This window comes from Nesoenas mayeri (assembly GCF_963082525.1).
Source record: "Nesoenas mayeri genome assembly, chromosome: 3".
Classification (NCBI taxonomy): Eukaryota; Metazoa; Chordata; class Aves; order Columbiformes; family Columbidae; genus Nesoenas; species Nesoenas mayeri.
This window is the reverse complement of record NC_137544.1, coordinates 109,766,441-109,779,356: the sequence shown is the minus strand read 5'-3', so window position 1 is coordinate 109,779,356 and position 12,916 is coordinate 109,766,441. Positions and strand designations below refer to the sequence as shown.

The 12,916-nt window shown below is 47.8% G+C and overlaps 1 protein-coding gene across 1 annotated transcript; it reads left to right on the top strand.

Annotated features, from left to right (window-relative positions):
• Positions 1-2,458: 2,458 nt before the first annotated feature.
• Positions 2,459-8,283, top strand: LOC308038716 (tau-tubulin kinase 1-like; the record flags this gene model as incomplete). The annotated part of the gene is given in 5 exon segments (XM_080341491.1): positions 2,459-2,464; positions 5,160-6,742; positions 7,849-8,035; positions 8,037-8,125; positions 8,127-8,283. Coding segments are annotated over 5 exon segments (2,022 nt in total).
• Positions 8,284-12,916: the final 4,633 nt, after the last annotated feature.

Below are 12,916 nucleotides of genomic sequence, written 5' to 3'. Positions count from 1 at the left end.
GTCAGTGCAGAGCTTCTGGAGACGGCAGGCTTTTCTGGTGAATGCCAGGCCCACTCTGTGCGGTGCCACAGACTGCTCTGCTGTGGGGGTGTAGGCACAGACAAGCTATAGGGTCTTTTCTCTATGTATTCAAGAGCTGTAAGATCACCAGAAAGCCATACAGGCATGGCAAGTGCTGTCATCACTCCATATTGCTAAAGGGACCTGGGCAGAGTGTGCGTGACTTGGCATGAGGCAGGACACAGAAGAGCACATTAACAGTCTGGATGCTGGTACTGCTCTTGAATTCACCAGCATGAGTCTGCTCTGTGCTGCTGTCTGAGAAGAACACATCTGGCTACATTCTTGGTGACAAGAGGACCTGGGAACTTCTAATGTATGGTTGTAAACTTGCTGTGGCAAGTGTTGCCAGCAGGTCAGGGGAGGTTCTCCTCCCCCTCTACTCTGTCCTAGTGAGGCCACATCTGCAGTACCGTGGCCAGTTCTGGGCTTCCCAGTTTAAGAAGGACAAGGAATTACTGCAGGGAGTCCACCAGAGAGCTACAAAGATTGTTAGGAGTCTGGAGCATCTTTCTTATGAGGAATGGCTAAGAGATCTGGGTCTGTTCAGTCTGGAGAAAAGAAGGCTTAGAGGGGACCTTATTTATACTCATAAATATTTCCAGGATGAGTGTCAAGAGGATAGGACCAGACTCTTTGCAGTTGTGCCCAACAATAGGATGAGGGGCAACAGGCACAGATTGAAACATAGAAGGTTCCATGTAAACATGAGGAGAAACTTCTTTCCTTTGAGGGTGACAGAGCACTGCAACAGGCTGCCCAGAGAGGTTGTGGAATCTCCTTCTCTGGAGACATTCAAAACCCACCTGGACACATTCCTGTGTGATCTGCTCTGGCTGAATCTGCTTTAGCAGGTGGGTTGGACTAGATGATCTCCAGAGGTCCCTTTGAACCCCAACTATTCTGTAATTCCATGGAGACTGCACCTTTGCTGATTTTTGCAGTATTTGCAGCATCACTGGGATGTAGAAACTTTCCAGCTGCCATATTGGGTAATGTGAGTCTCCTCTGAGGATGTCCTATTGCCAATGATCCTGCTAATGTGAAACCCCACCAGTTTAAAGACAAATCCCTAGACTCCATGTAGCTGCTGATGAGCACGGGGACAGAGATGGACTTGAAGGCTCTGATTTCTGCCTCTACCAAATACAAGCAGGTAGATCTTTTTCTCTCCTGACTCTCCTTCCTCTTCATATTCTAATTGTAGCCTCTGTGCAAAGCAGGCATATTTATTGCCTTCCAAACACATATTGTTGCCCAAAGTAGTTACTAGCCAAATTTAATTTAAATTCAGTGAAAAGACAGAGTGTTACAGACGTGAAATGCAGAGACTTTGTGGGGCACACATGCTCAGACTAATTAACAGCCATATGCATTCCTGGACAATTGACTGGGAAGTCAAAAGACCCAGGAGTTAAGATCTAAGCCCAAGCAAGTTGGAAAAAAATGGTTCACTGCCCAAAGACAGGCAAATGTGTCTTCCGAGAAAGTGAGGAACATAGGCAGAGATCGGAGCTTGCTATAGGTAAAGGCAGTCTTTTTGACTCAGATTTGTCCAGATCCAGGGTAGCTCTGCCCACTCACAGTCTTGGTAGCTTTTTAAAATGGGATGGTTGCCTCAACTCATGGCATAGTTCCTTCTCATAGTGGAGTGAGCCTAGCAGAGGGCCACCGAGATGATGAGGAACTAGAACATATGACATACAGAGAGGCTGAGAGAGTTGGGTTTGTTCTGCCTTAAAAAGAGAAGGGTTGGGGTGGGATCTTATTTTTTCCTTGAATCACCTGATGGAAGGATGATGCCAGACTCTTCTCAGAGGATCACAATGAAAAGATGAGATGTGATGGACACAAGCTGGGTAAAAGGAAAATTAGATGTAGAAATTAGATATAAAGAAAAACTTTTTCAGCATGAAAAGCCTCAAACTCTAGGACAGGGTCCCAAAGAGGTTGTGAGATCTCCGTCTTTGAAGATACTCAAAACTCAGTTGGACAGGGCCTGGAGCAGACATCTCTGAGTTAGTCCTGCTTTGAGGAGTGGCTGGAGCAGAGACCTCCAGAGATTCCTTACACCTTTTTTATTCTGCAATTTTAAGATGCAAGCTAAGACTCTCCACTCTTGATCTTCTGGCATCTTCCCACAGTTCCTCCCCATAGGAACAGCAGAACAGAAAAATTCTTCTCCAGCTTTTGGGAAAAAGTCCTAGAGCAGCTGAGTGACCTGTAGTACAGAAGACACATGATGACTGCCAAGAGAGGACAAACTGCGAACACCTGGTCCGGCAGGCTGTTTGCTTACAGCTAGCTGCTGATTACATTAACTCAACAGTGAAGCCAATCTCATACTTTGATGCCCTAGGACATTCTTCCTTGTTAACAGTCTCAGGTGACGATAGCAATGAAGGTAATAAAATATGTGTTAAATTAGTTGAGTTTGTAGGTAACTTCTGTCCTCCATATTTCTTGGCATATTTATGCTCTTCAGATTTTCTCCATGGTGCATTTGCAGTAGCAAAACAACAACAGCTTCGGGCTTCTTTAAGGAAAGCATTCTGACAATTTTGGGGTATTGCATGCAACAGGTTAAGCAGTCCAAGTCTCCCACAGGTAGGCAGAAGCCAAACAATCACTGTTGTGCTTAGGGTGCAATGTCCATGCAGGGAAATAGAAAATACATGGGGAATTACAGACAGAAGGGCAGTTCATTTGCTAAATACCACAAAGAATTTGTACAGCCAGAGGTGGAAGTACATTATGATTAGAAAGGTATCTACTGCACAACTGAATGACAGCAAAGGGGTACCAGAGCAGAAGAAGGAAAGAAGCATTATTTTTATTACAGCAACATCATGATGTCCAGCTCTGTGTCATTTCTTACTGCTTCATGTGAATCTCATCTCAGTAAAACTTCTGATGTCTTGCAAGGGTAAGAGCTGTTGAGGAAAGAGGGGTTGCTGGAGACAGGGCTGCTGGTGGGGCAGACTGCAGGACACATAAACCGTATCTCTGACCTACAGAGGATGTACACTGCAGGACTGGATTCAGTTCTTCTTGACCAGAAATAGATGAGATGACACAAGCTCGTAGGAGCTGACGGGATGTATGAAAGTTTACATATGCAGAGAAACCAGCGATCACAAAGCTGTACCATCAATCACAGCATCTAGAAAATGGGATGAAGTAGAGCAGCGGGTGAACTGTTATTGGGGATCAGGTACTCCTTCCAGTGGGAGGCTCAGCACAAGGCAAGATGTTGGTCAGGGCTTCTTTAATCAGGTCCCAGTTCCACTGAGGAAGCGTGTCTGGTTAAGACTCCAGGCTAGCACTGCAGGTATATGTCCTGGGAAAACCACATCCAGCCAACAAGCAGAAGCCAATTTTAGGCTGCTAATGTCCAAAAAAATGCCTGAGGGAGGAAGTCAAGTGGGTAATTTCCTTTGCAAAGGGTGGTAAGTCTCTCTTACCAGTTCAAGACCCAAATCTGTCATCCTAAGAGAAAAGGTAGAGTGGGTCAGTGAAAGACTAAATCGACTAACAGGGTCATCTTCAGCACCAGACTTCAGCTTTAATGAAATAAGAGACAATGATTTTGAGTCCAGAGGCATTGCCAACACCAGCCTGTGTTTTAATTTATACGATATAAAAAGAAATATTAAATAGATAACAATTTTTCACCATGCATAACAGCTTGATGCTGCCCACTGAGCTATTTGAAATGTCCCTGTTATACATGAGCATAGAGATCTTACATTTTTCAGGCATACTAATAAGGCAGTTGCTCTGCACAGAATAACATGCAGGTTTACAGCACAATTTGAAATTGTGTCATTGGACTGAAAAGCTATTGAGGGCTTCTTTCCCTCTCAGAGACAAAATGTTCTGTTCCCATAGCCAGATGAATGTGCTGTCTGATGGCAGCTCTGTAGCCCAGGTAGTTAAATGGGTGCTTGTTTAGTCGTAGCCTCTGATACTGTCAAATGCCACTTGCAAACACCGATGTTTGGAGCCTGCTGTTCATAATTAGGACTGAAAAGTAACCTGATGCATTATTGATTGGTTGAGTTTACAGAGAGGCTTTTGTTTCCCAGCCCTCTTAAAGAAGAGTGACTTAAATGTTTTGGGATTTGGTTTTGGTTTGGTTTGGTTTTTTAATCCATTTTACAGAGTGATGCTTCTGTGGTTTTAATTTGCAACTAATAGTTAATTAGGCTAAACTTCAATGGACATTTATTTTGCCTATTTATTTTGCGATTTTTTTGCTTATTTTGCTTATTTGTTCAAGTGTGTGCATGTGTATGTGAGTTGCTGCTTTTCTGTTGGTCTTGTGATCAATTCACAACCTACCCCTGGTGCCTTATGGGCCATCTCTCCACCACAGACTGCTACTCAAGAAAGACCAGCTGTTCTGTCCTCCCATTGCTTTTAGTTTTTGGACACCCCAGAGTCTAATAATGATACTTTATATGTCAGCTTTCATGACTTAACTTGCTAATCATTTTAGTGAAAGCTGAAGGAGCCTGTAAGAGTCAGAAGTATGAGTTGCTGGAGGGATGTGAGAGCAGGAGCGAGGGATGAATAGCATAGAGGGGAACACAGGAGCACTACAAGGGTATTGCCCCCAAGACAATGGTGGATAATATGGGAAAGTCATCAGCAAATGTAGCTGTCCCTGAGGGGCCCCTTGAGTTCACCATGGCCTAGGAATGAAAGAGAGTTGCTGAATGGTTCCAGTAAGGAAGAAGTGAATATGTAAATATTTAAATATTGCAATAAATATATAAATACTGAAGAAGACTGGTAAACATGAAAAAAATCCTGAGGAATTGCTTGCAAAAATCTCTTTTAGGTCCAGGTAAAGGCTGCTAACAAAGGAACTCCTTTGGCACATTTTTCTGCCTTCATTTATGAGTATGTGTGAATCTCTCTAAGGTTTGTATGAATTAAATGATTGAGGGATCACTGCTCAGGCATGTATTTTGAAAGTGTCATGGACTAGAACCTTTCGACTGATGCTTCCCACTGCTCTTGATTCTGATGTCTGTGTCCATGCTATGTCTGAATACTAACCCTTTTCTTTTGTCACATGTGTCTTCTTGCAGGCATATATGCTGAAGTCATTTGAAATGAATGGTCTGCCCAAGGCAGAGCCTTTAAGTTTGCCTTATCAAGACTTCAGAAAAGATATGTCAGACTACTGGGAAAAGCCTAAGGTATCCCAGCGGATAAAGAAAGTTGATTTCTCAAATGTTGTTTTGACTGCCCCTTGCAAACCTCTGGAACCTTATCTGGAAATAAATGGAAAAGAGGAGGAGGAGGAAGAAGACAATGAGGAAGAAGACGAGGAGGAGGAAGAGGAGGAAGGGGATGAGATTGATATGCACAATGGTTCCAGCAGTGGCCTGAGTCAAAAAAGCACAGAGCGCAGCCAGGAGTGTGCACCCTCCACACTCCTGGCTGATGACCAGAAGGGATCCAAGGGTCGTGCTTCCACTGCTGGTGGGGACCTGGAGCTGGAGGAAGGCTCCAAAACACTAGTGCTATTTTCGCCAGGTGATCTGAAAGAGTCTCCAGTGACCACAGACTTGGTTCCAGAAGTTGATCTGGGCACTCTTGCTGCACTGACTCCTCAGAGTGAGCGGCCACAGCCTATGGGTAGCCAACTGGATGTATCCAAGCCAGTGACCCTCTCTTCAGTCCTTAAATCTGAATCAAAGCCCCCTGTGACAGTGGCTACAGCTTCCTCCCCCTTTACCAAAGTTGAGCGCACATTTGTTCATATTGCTGAAAAGACCCACTTACATGTCATGTCTTCCAGTGGCGAGCTGATGAGGCATGAGGAAAACTGCCCTCCGGGCCAGTTTGAGGAGGTCATTATTGAAGAAGAGCTGGAGGACAACCTGGTGCAGATAGAGAATGAAAGCATACATTCAGGACTGGAAGGGGCACAGACAGAGAGCTCTGCGCTTTCGGCTAATCACATTGAAACCACCTCAGAAACAGCAGGGGAGCAGCTGCCCCTTCCCAATGCTGAAGCAAAGCCTCTCAAAGACAAGCCAGAGCTCTCTGACAAAGTGTCACTCTCGCTGGATTTGGATGAGCCTGGTAAAGTGGTGACAAGGGATCCTGACCTTGAGAAGTCAGCACTGGTGGCAGAACACCAGAAACGAGCAGAGATCCTCTTCAACACACAGCATAAAGGCCCCAGGAGGCCTCTTGGTTCCAGGTATAGAAGTCGAATACCTATTTTGTTCTCTGAGGAGGACACTGGCTCAGACCTTTCAACATCGCTTTCTACCAAAGAGAGGCTTTATAAGAGGGCAAAGCAACCTGACTTGGCTCGCTTCGTGACGGAGAGGAGGCAAAACTGCCTTCTTCGGCTGGCCTCAGGGGCCTCCTCCTCAGCGTCCTCCAGCGATGAGAGGCAGCGGGCTTCAGAAACCCTCTCAGCCACTGGTTCTGAGGAGGACACACATGACTCTGATGACTCAGTCCCAAGGAAGGCTGGGAAAGAGAAGGCTGCCCCCCTGGGGAAAGAAGAAAGACCCATAAGCACAAAGAGCAGAATTCCTCGGCCCATCACACCAGTGAAAACAACGCTAGAGGCGGCAAAGTCTGAGAGCTCCATGGCTGTTGCAATGGCCATGCTATGTAGCTCCCCACAGGATGCGGCTCTTGCCTACAGGTAAGACCAAAATGCTGAGCAATGCAAAATGTTGGACTTGTTAAGGAGGTGCAGCCAGGACTTTGCTCACCTCCTACTGCTTTACCTTTCACTTGGCTTGAATGAGTGGTCCATCCCTGTTTCCTACAGTAATTTCAGCTCACTGATGTGTGAAATTGCCACCTCTCTGCCTTCTTTGGCTCAGTCTGGCCAAAGGGCCAAAGCCCTCTTCTCTTGCCCTGGCTTTGAGGCCTTCTTCCGTTCCACAAGCTCGTTCATTTGGTCTGATCCTGCTAATAGCAGAGCCCTCCCATGTTGAGCTCTCAGTTTTGCAGCATACTTGGCACAGTTGTGACTGACCTGGCTATTGTGATAAGAGCTCCAAGGGCCGCAAGGTTGCCAATTGTGATTGCCTCAGAAGATGGCCAGCATGCAAAGAGGTGGATAGAGGGAGATGTACGTGCATGGGCTCTGTCAGTGACCCAGAACAGCGCGGACCACCTCCACATGGTCCGAGTTCCTACATATCCCTGTGTCTTGGGATTTTTTTGTAGGTACTTTGTTCTCTATCAAGTAAGCATAGACATATAAGGGGAAGTGTGCCTTCTGAATTCTGCAGTGTTTGGCTTTTCTTCCTGAACTTGGGTCTGGAGGTCCAGCCCAGGAGCAGAGATGCTGATGTGGCTCTGCCACAGGTCCAGCAAATTCTGCTCTTTCAGAGGTGTGGGGTGAAAGGAGGGCATCCCTGTGGGTTGGTTTATCTACCAGTAGTTACTGTCAGAGGCCAGCTGGTGCAATCCAGCTCATCCCCACATTCCCAGATTGTACCTCCTACCTTGAAAGAAGTTGCTACATCCATGCTGCATGTCAAGAAGAGTCACAGATATGTGCTATTGGCCAAACCATGCCTGTGCATTGTCTCAGAGAGTACTAGAGCATCGGGGCCAACACTAGTTAACAGCACGAGTGTTCAAACCAGTGCCTTGTCTTGTCCACAGCAAAACTCCTGTCATCCTGGTGCTGGAGACTTCTTACAATTGCTCAGCAACATTCATGCCAAACTTGCCAGGAGCCCTAAACCCCTTGCAGAAATTCCCTTTCATCCTCCCTTTTCTCTTCCTCTGCAGGCTTCAGGCACAGAGACGAGCTGGAAGTGTCCCAAACCAGCGGCGAGCTACACAGACACAAAGTCGGCTTCCTCCTTCGCTGAGCTCCACTTCTCTTCCTCCACGGAGCAGCTCATGGAGGTCCAGCTGTGGATCTCCCCTCAGAGCCCCTCAGAGCCCTGTCCTTCCTTCAAGAAACCCCAGTGCTTTCTCCCAGAAGCCTGCTGCCACCTTGGAGGGAAAATCCTTCTCCCTGCGAAAAGCATAAGCCAGGGACTGCTCTCCAGCGCGTTTCTCCTTCCCCCTCAGCGTGCAGCTCAGGCCCTGGGGCTGACAGGGGATTCCCTGACCTCTCCTGGTGTGGCCAAAAAGCAACAAAGAGCAAAAACCCAGACTCAGAGTCCAGCAACCAAAGGAAAGCAAGTGTCCCTGGAGAGTAAGGCAACTGCCAGATAATGGTCTTCTTCTGCCAGCCCTGGGTAACTTCAGCATATAGTATACAGCTGAGATGCTGCAGCACAGCCTTCCGTGCTGGACCCACAAGTGTATAGCAGTAGCTGTAGTTCAATGCTTCACACACTCTCACCCCACACAGTTGTGATCAGCTCCCGAGGATCTGAGAGCATGTGAGCCACAGAACCTTCTTCAAGGGAGACATCCAGCCTGCAGCTCACGCTTGCTAATGCACAGCACCAAGCAGCAACCCAGGCAGCCTGCCTAGTGCCTAAGTCCCCTCCGTCCCCAGGCATTCCCCTCTCTCTAGCAATACCAGTCACCAACACCAACCCTGACTTTGGAAAGAGGAGCAGAGATGATGAGAGGAAGGTCTGCTGGACAGGAAGGCTCCTGTTCTGCAGGCAGATCCCTCCTCTTTTGTGTCTGGGAAAATGCTAGCCTTGGCCTCCACCATCTACCTGAGTGCTGGCTCACTTCCTGTCACCTGTGTTAGCAAAGGATTGTCACCAGCTTAGCCAAGAAGGATGAATGCATCCTTGTGTGCTGAGATAAGAGCAGGGGCAGGCTGGAGCAGGGGGTCTTCTTTCCAGGGATGCCTCTGCAGGTGAGAATAGGAGACAGGCAGGTCTTGCTACCTGCTCCAGTGTGTCCCACAGAGGAGGCCATCTGGCATTTCTGCTCAGCGACACGGCTGCTCTTTCAGTAGATTCCTCTGTGGTGAATAGTTAGATAGTAGTAGGGCTGTATGGGCAGCTTGCTGGGAAATCAAGAGTGCTTGCTAATTGATGTAGAAGGGAGCACACTGCAACTGCTTCTGTCTCCAATACCAAACTGTGATCTGTGGAGACCATACCTCCCAACATGCGTGGTTCCTCTCGAGCCGAGTGTGGTTGGTGCCATAGGACTATAGTCCACCAAACACAGCTCCATGCTGAAGATGCAAATAGTCACTGGATGCCTTTGGCTTAGGTGCCCCTTGCACCTAAATTCCTTGTGCTATTATTGTCATGATCTTGGTGTTTGTGAATTTTGGCACTGTGGTTTCAGCCACAGCTCCCCTGCAGGGAAGGGTGGGAAATTATCCTGTAGCACAGTCAAAAGCTGCTGCTTTCTGAGGAGGTTTGCTGGCATGCCATGGGAACCTTGTGCGTTTCTGTCTAAGAGTACAGTGGGTTGATTTGTGGAGGTCACGTTTATGTGTTTCCCAGTGCTCAGCTCTTCCACACAACAATGGGAATGTAAAAGCAAGGGCTGTATTCTTCAAGTAATATTATCAGAGCAGAAGCTTAGTGTTCCGCTAGAAATAAATTAACCAAGGTTTTAGCCCCCGGACTAATTAAGAATGTTTGAAAATGAAAGCCAGCGTGACTAATACCTGTCTGAGCTTGGTGAGATCTTGTAGCCACAAAATTTTCTCAATGTCTTGCAGGGGTAAACACTCCAGACCCAAATACTTTGGATCCCGCACCATTGACTTGCCTAAAAGATGTTTTGCATGAGGCAGAACAAAAATACGACTGTTCTGTACACCCATCCCCACAGCTGCATATTTACTCTTTGCAGACAACAAAGCTTGATAGAGGTGTCTGGACAATAATAACCTTGATTCATTTGAACATATATACAAAGAGTTACACTGATGGCCATTGAATCTGAGGAATCCTGAAGTTGTTTACATCTACAGGAACTGTTGGGGAAAGGAGCATGAGAGCTGTGATGGGGTGGCTGCGAGAACAGGGTACTCTGTGGACATCTGAACAGATTCCAGAAAGCCAGTGAATTATTTCCAGCACAGAAAACATCATCTGTTCCTAGTGTTGTTTGACAGGGCTGGGCTAATGGTGCAGCTGGCTCCACAGAGATCTGGGCCTGGCATGAGTTGTCTCTCCTTGTGGTTGTGCTACCAGCCTCATTGATCCAGCACAGTCCTGCATCCCTGCTGTCCCTGGCACAGAGGGGAGCAGGAGAGTGTGTCAAAAGCAGCGTGCTCCCTCAGTTATTTCTGATGAGAAAGAGCTGTAATGGAAGTGAAAGCTGACTGACTGCAGCAATGATTCGTCCCCAGACAGCCTGTGCAGGAGGTACCAGGTGCTGTTACTACTGAAAGGCTTCTAAGGGTAATTCTTGCAGGGCCTGACTGTCCCCCTGTGTCCCACAGGCTTGGGTGTCCAGACCTGCTCTCCTTCCCAGTAGCAAGCGACGCTGTGATCCTGGTTGGGTGTCACATTGCCTCTTTCATTCCTTCACCGACGTTATTTTTACAGGAGTTTCAGTGCTGGGCTCTTCCAGTCAAGTGGACTTCAAGAATTTGGTAACAAGAGGTGTCCCACACAGCTGCATTTTTCTGGCAGACGTGGTCAGAGGGATGCTTGCAAGCCCCCTGCTAACAGCCCTGTCAGTGTGCTGCAGCAAGTGGTGCCTGGATCTTTATTTCAGGTGTCAGCAGAGGGACACAGAAAAGCCCCTGCCTTGTGGGTGCTGCTCTGGATCTCCTCCCTGGCTCTGATTTTCAAGGTTCTGCCCTTCAGTTGCTCAGTGGTGAGTGTGAACCCATGGTACGCCTGACATCAGGGTGCACAGCACACCCTGCTTGCAGAAGTTCCCATTCCTCTTGCGTGTCTCTCTGGAGGGATTTTCTGGCAGGCATGTGGACCAGCAGTGATGCTCTCTGTTAACATAACTGTTTAAACTGGCCAGCAAAAGGGTCAACAACTCCTCCAGGTCCTCTCTTCTTCTTACCCCAACTTGCAGGGAGGCTTGGAGGACACCTGCCCTAGTTGGAGAAAACATGGGAGATCATTTTTAGGGACAGCAGGGGACAAGGTCTGTGATGTTAGGGTTAAGTGGTTGAGGTATGCCAGACAATTTAGTATGGCATCACAGGACTTGGTGGGCTGTCACATCACAGAAATGCAGGAGATGCAAAACCCTGTTGTTCCCTGCCCATGAAACATAGTGTGCAAGCTCCGTCAAGCCTTGAGGAAACACAAGGCTGCTCAAACATTGCTGTTGGTGTCTAGCTGCATCCTTGTTTCACTGCAAAGAAGAGAAGATCAAAGAGAAGACTGAGCTGACCAAAGCAGAGGAAATGGCTAGGAGGAATAAAGGAAACTGGGGTAAGAGGAGGAGAAGCAGACTTCTCAGCACTTTTCCATGTTTGCAGGAATTTCTGTGAAGAGCCTGACGCTACATGTGTTCCCCATGAGTGTGTTTGCTGCAGAATCTGTCATGGCTAACTGCAGATGCTTGTGCTCGTGTGCGTTTTGAGGTGACCCCTGAGACAGGCTGCCACCGTGCCTGCGTCTGTGCATACATGTACATGGGTGGTAGGAACAGAGAGGAGGAGCACTGTGGGGTCGTGTGTTGGGAGCAGAAGTGTCTTTGGGACTGCCAGGTATCATGAGATACTGCAAATGCTCTGTTGAGATGGGAGTCTTTGTGTTTCAGTAGCAAACATTTCTGAGTCAGTTGTCTTTGGAATATGTGAGAGGCAGGAGACTTTGCTAGCCTTTTCTAAGTAAAGAGTATCATATATATTATTATGACAATATAAATAGTGCTCATTATATACATATGCCCTAGTAGCACTAGGCTAGTTTCACAAAGCACCTGGGAGTTTGCAACCACCTTTGATTCTGTCTGTTTGCCAGCTACTCAGTTGCATGCAAAGCAGTGAGCTGGGCTCCTGTACAGGCCCTTTTCCCTATCTACGGGTCCCGGGTGGGTGCCCATGGCCTCACTGTGTGCTGGCTCCCATGGTCTCCTGCAGAACCCTGAATGGTGGTATTGCCCTCCTTCAGCCTGTCGCTGTACTCTAAGGGGCTGGGACCATGCTGATTGTAACAGCAGAGCCAGTTGGCCTGAAGGCAGGTTGGCAGCATCTCCATGTGCATTGGGGTTGGTATCTTTGTGAGGCCAGAGAATAGCCCTGGTTGCAACACTGTGGTGAACCGTGACCCCAAGCATAGCCAGGATCCCAGGAAATAACAGTGGTTTGTACACCATGACTCTCCTCTCCCCTGGTCCCTAATTTTACCTCCTCAAGCAGATCTTGTCTTCGAAGTCACTGTGTACTCCCTGCAGGTCAGTCCCTTTCTGGCTGGGGGCTTGAAGCCCTCCTGGTTTTCTACAAAGCTTGAGGCAGACTTGTCCACCAACTCATGCAGCAGACCCTCTATCATGCAGACTGGTGCTCTAGGTTATAAGGAAGAACATTATCCCTTTTATTTTTGGAGCTGCAAATGTCTGGTAAGCAGGTTTGAAGTATGTATTGATGTTGCCCTCTGTGCTAAAAGGAGGAAGGGAGCTGCCACAACAAATCCAGAAGTGGGTTCCTGTTAGGTACCAAGCTGAGAACTCGTCTTAGCTGTTAAACTAGAGGACGCTGCAGGGGTGAGGTCTGACACGGGGTCGCTGCAAGGACGCAGGGGCTGATGTTCACTCAGCGCTTGGCTAAATGACTGTAGGGCTGCAAGGCAGAGGCTCTTGAACTGTCGCCTGCAGATGGTGTGAGGAGCTCTGCAGAACCGCGGGGCTTTAGGCAAGGAGCCCTGTGTGTGTGAAAACCAATGTCAGCAACACTGCTGTGCTCTGGGACCTGGTTCTGGTTGTGTACCCGAGCAAGTGGCATCTC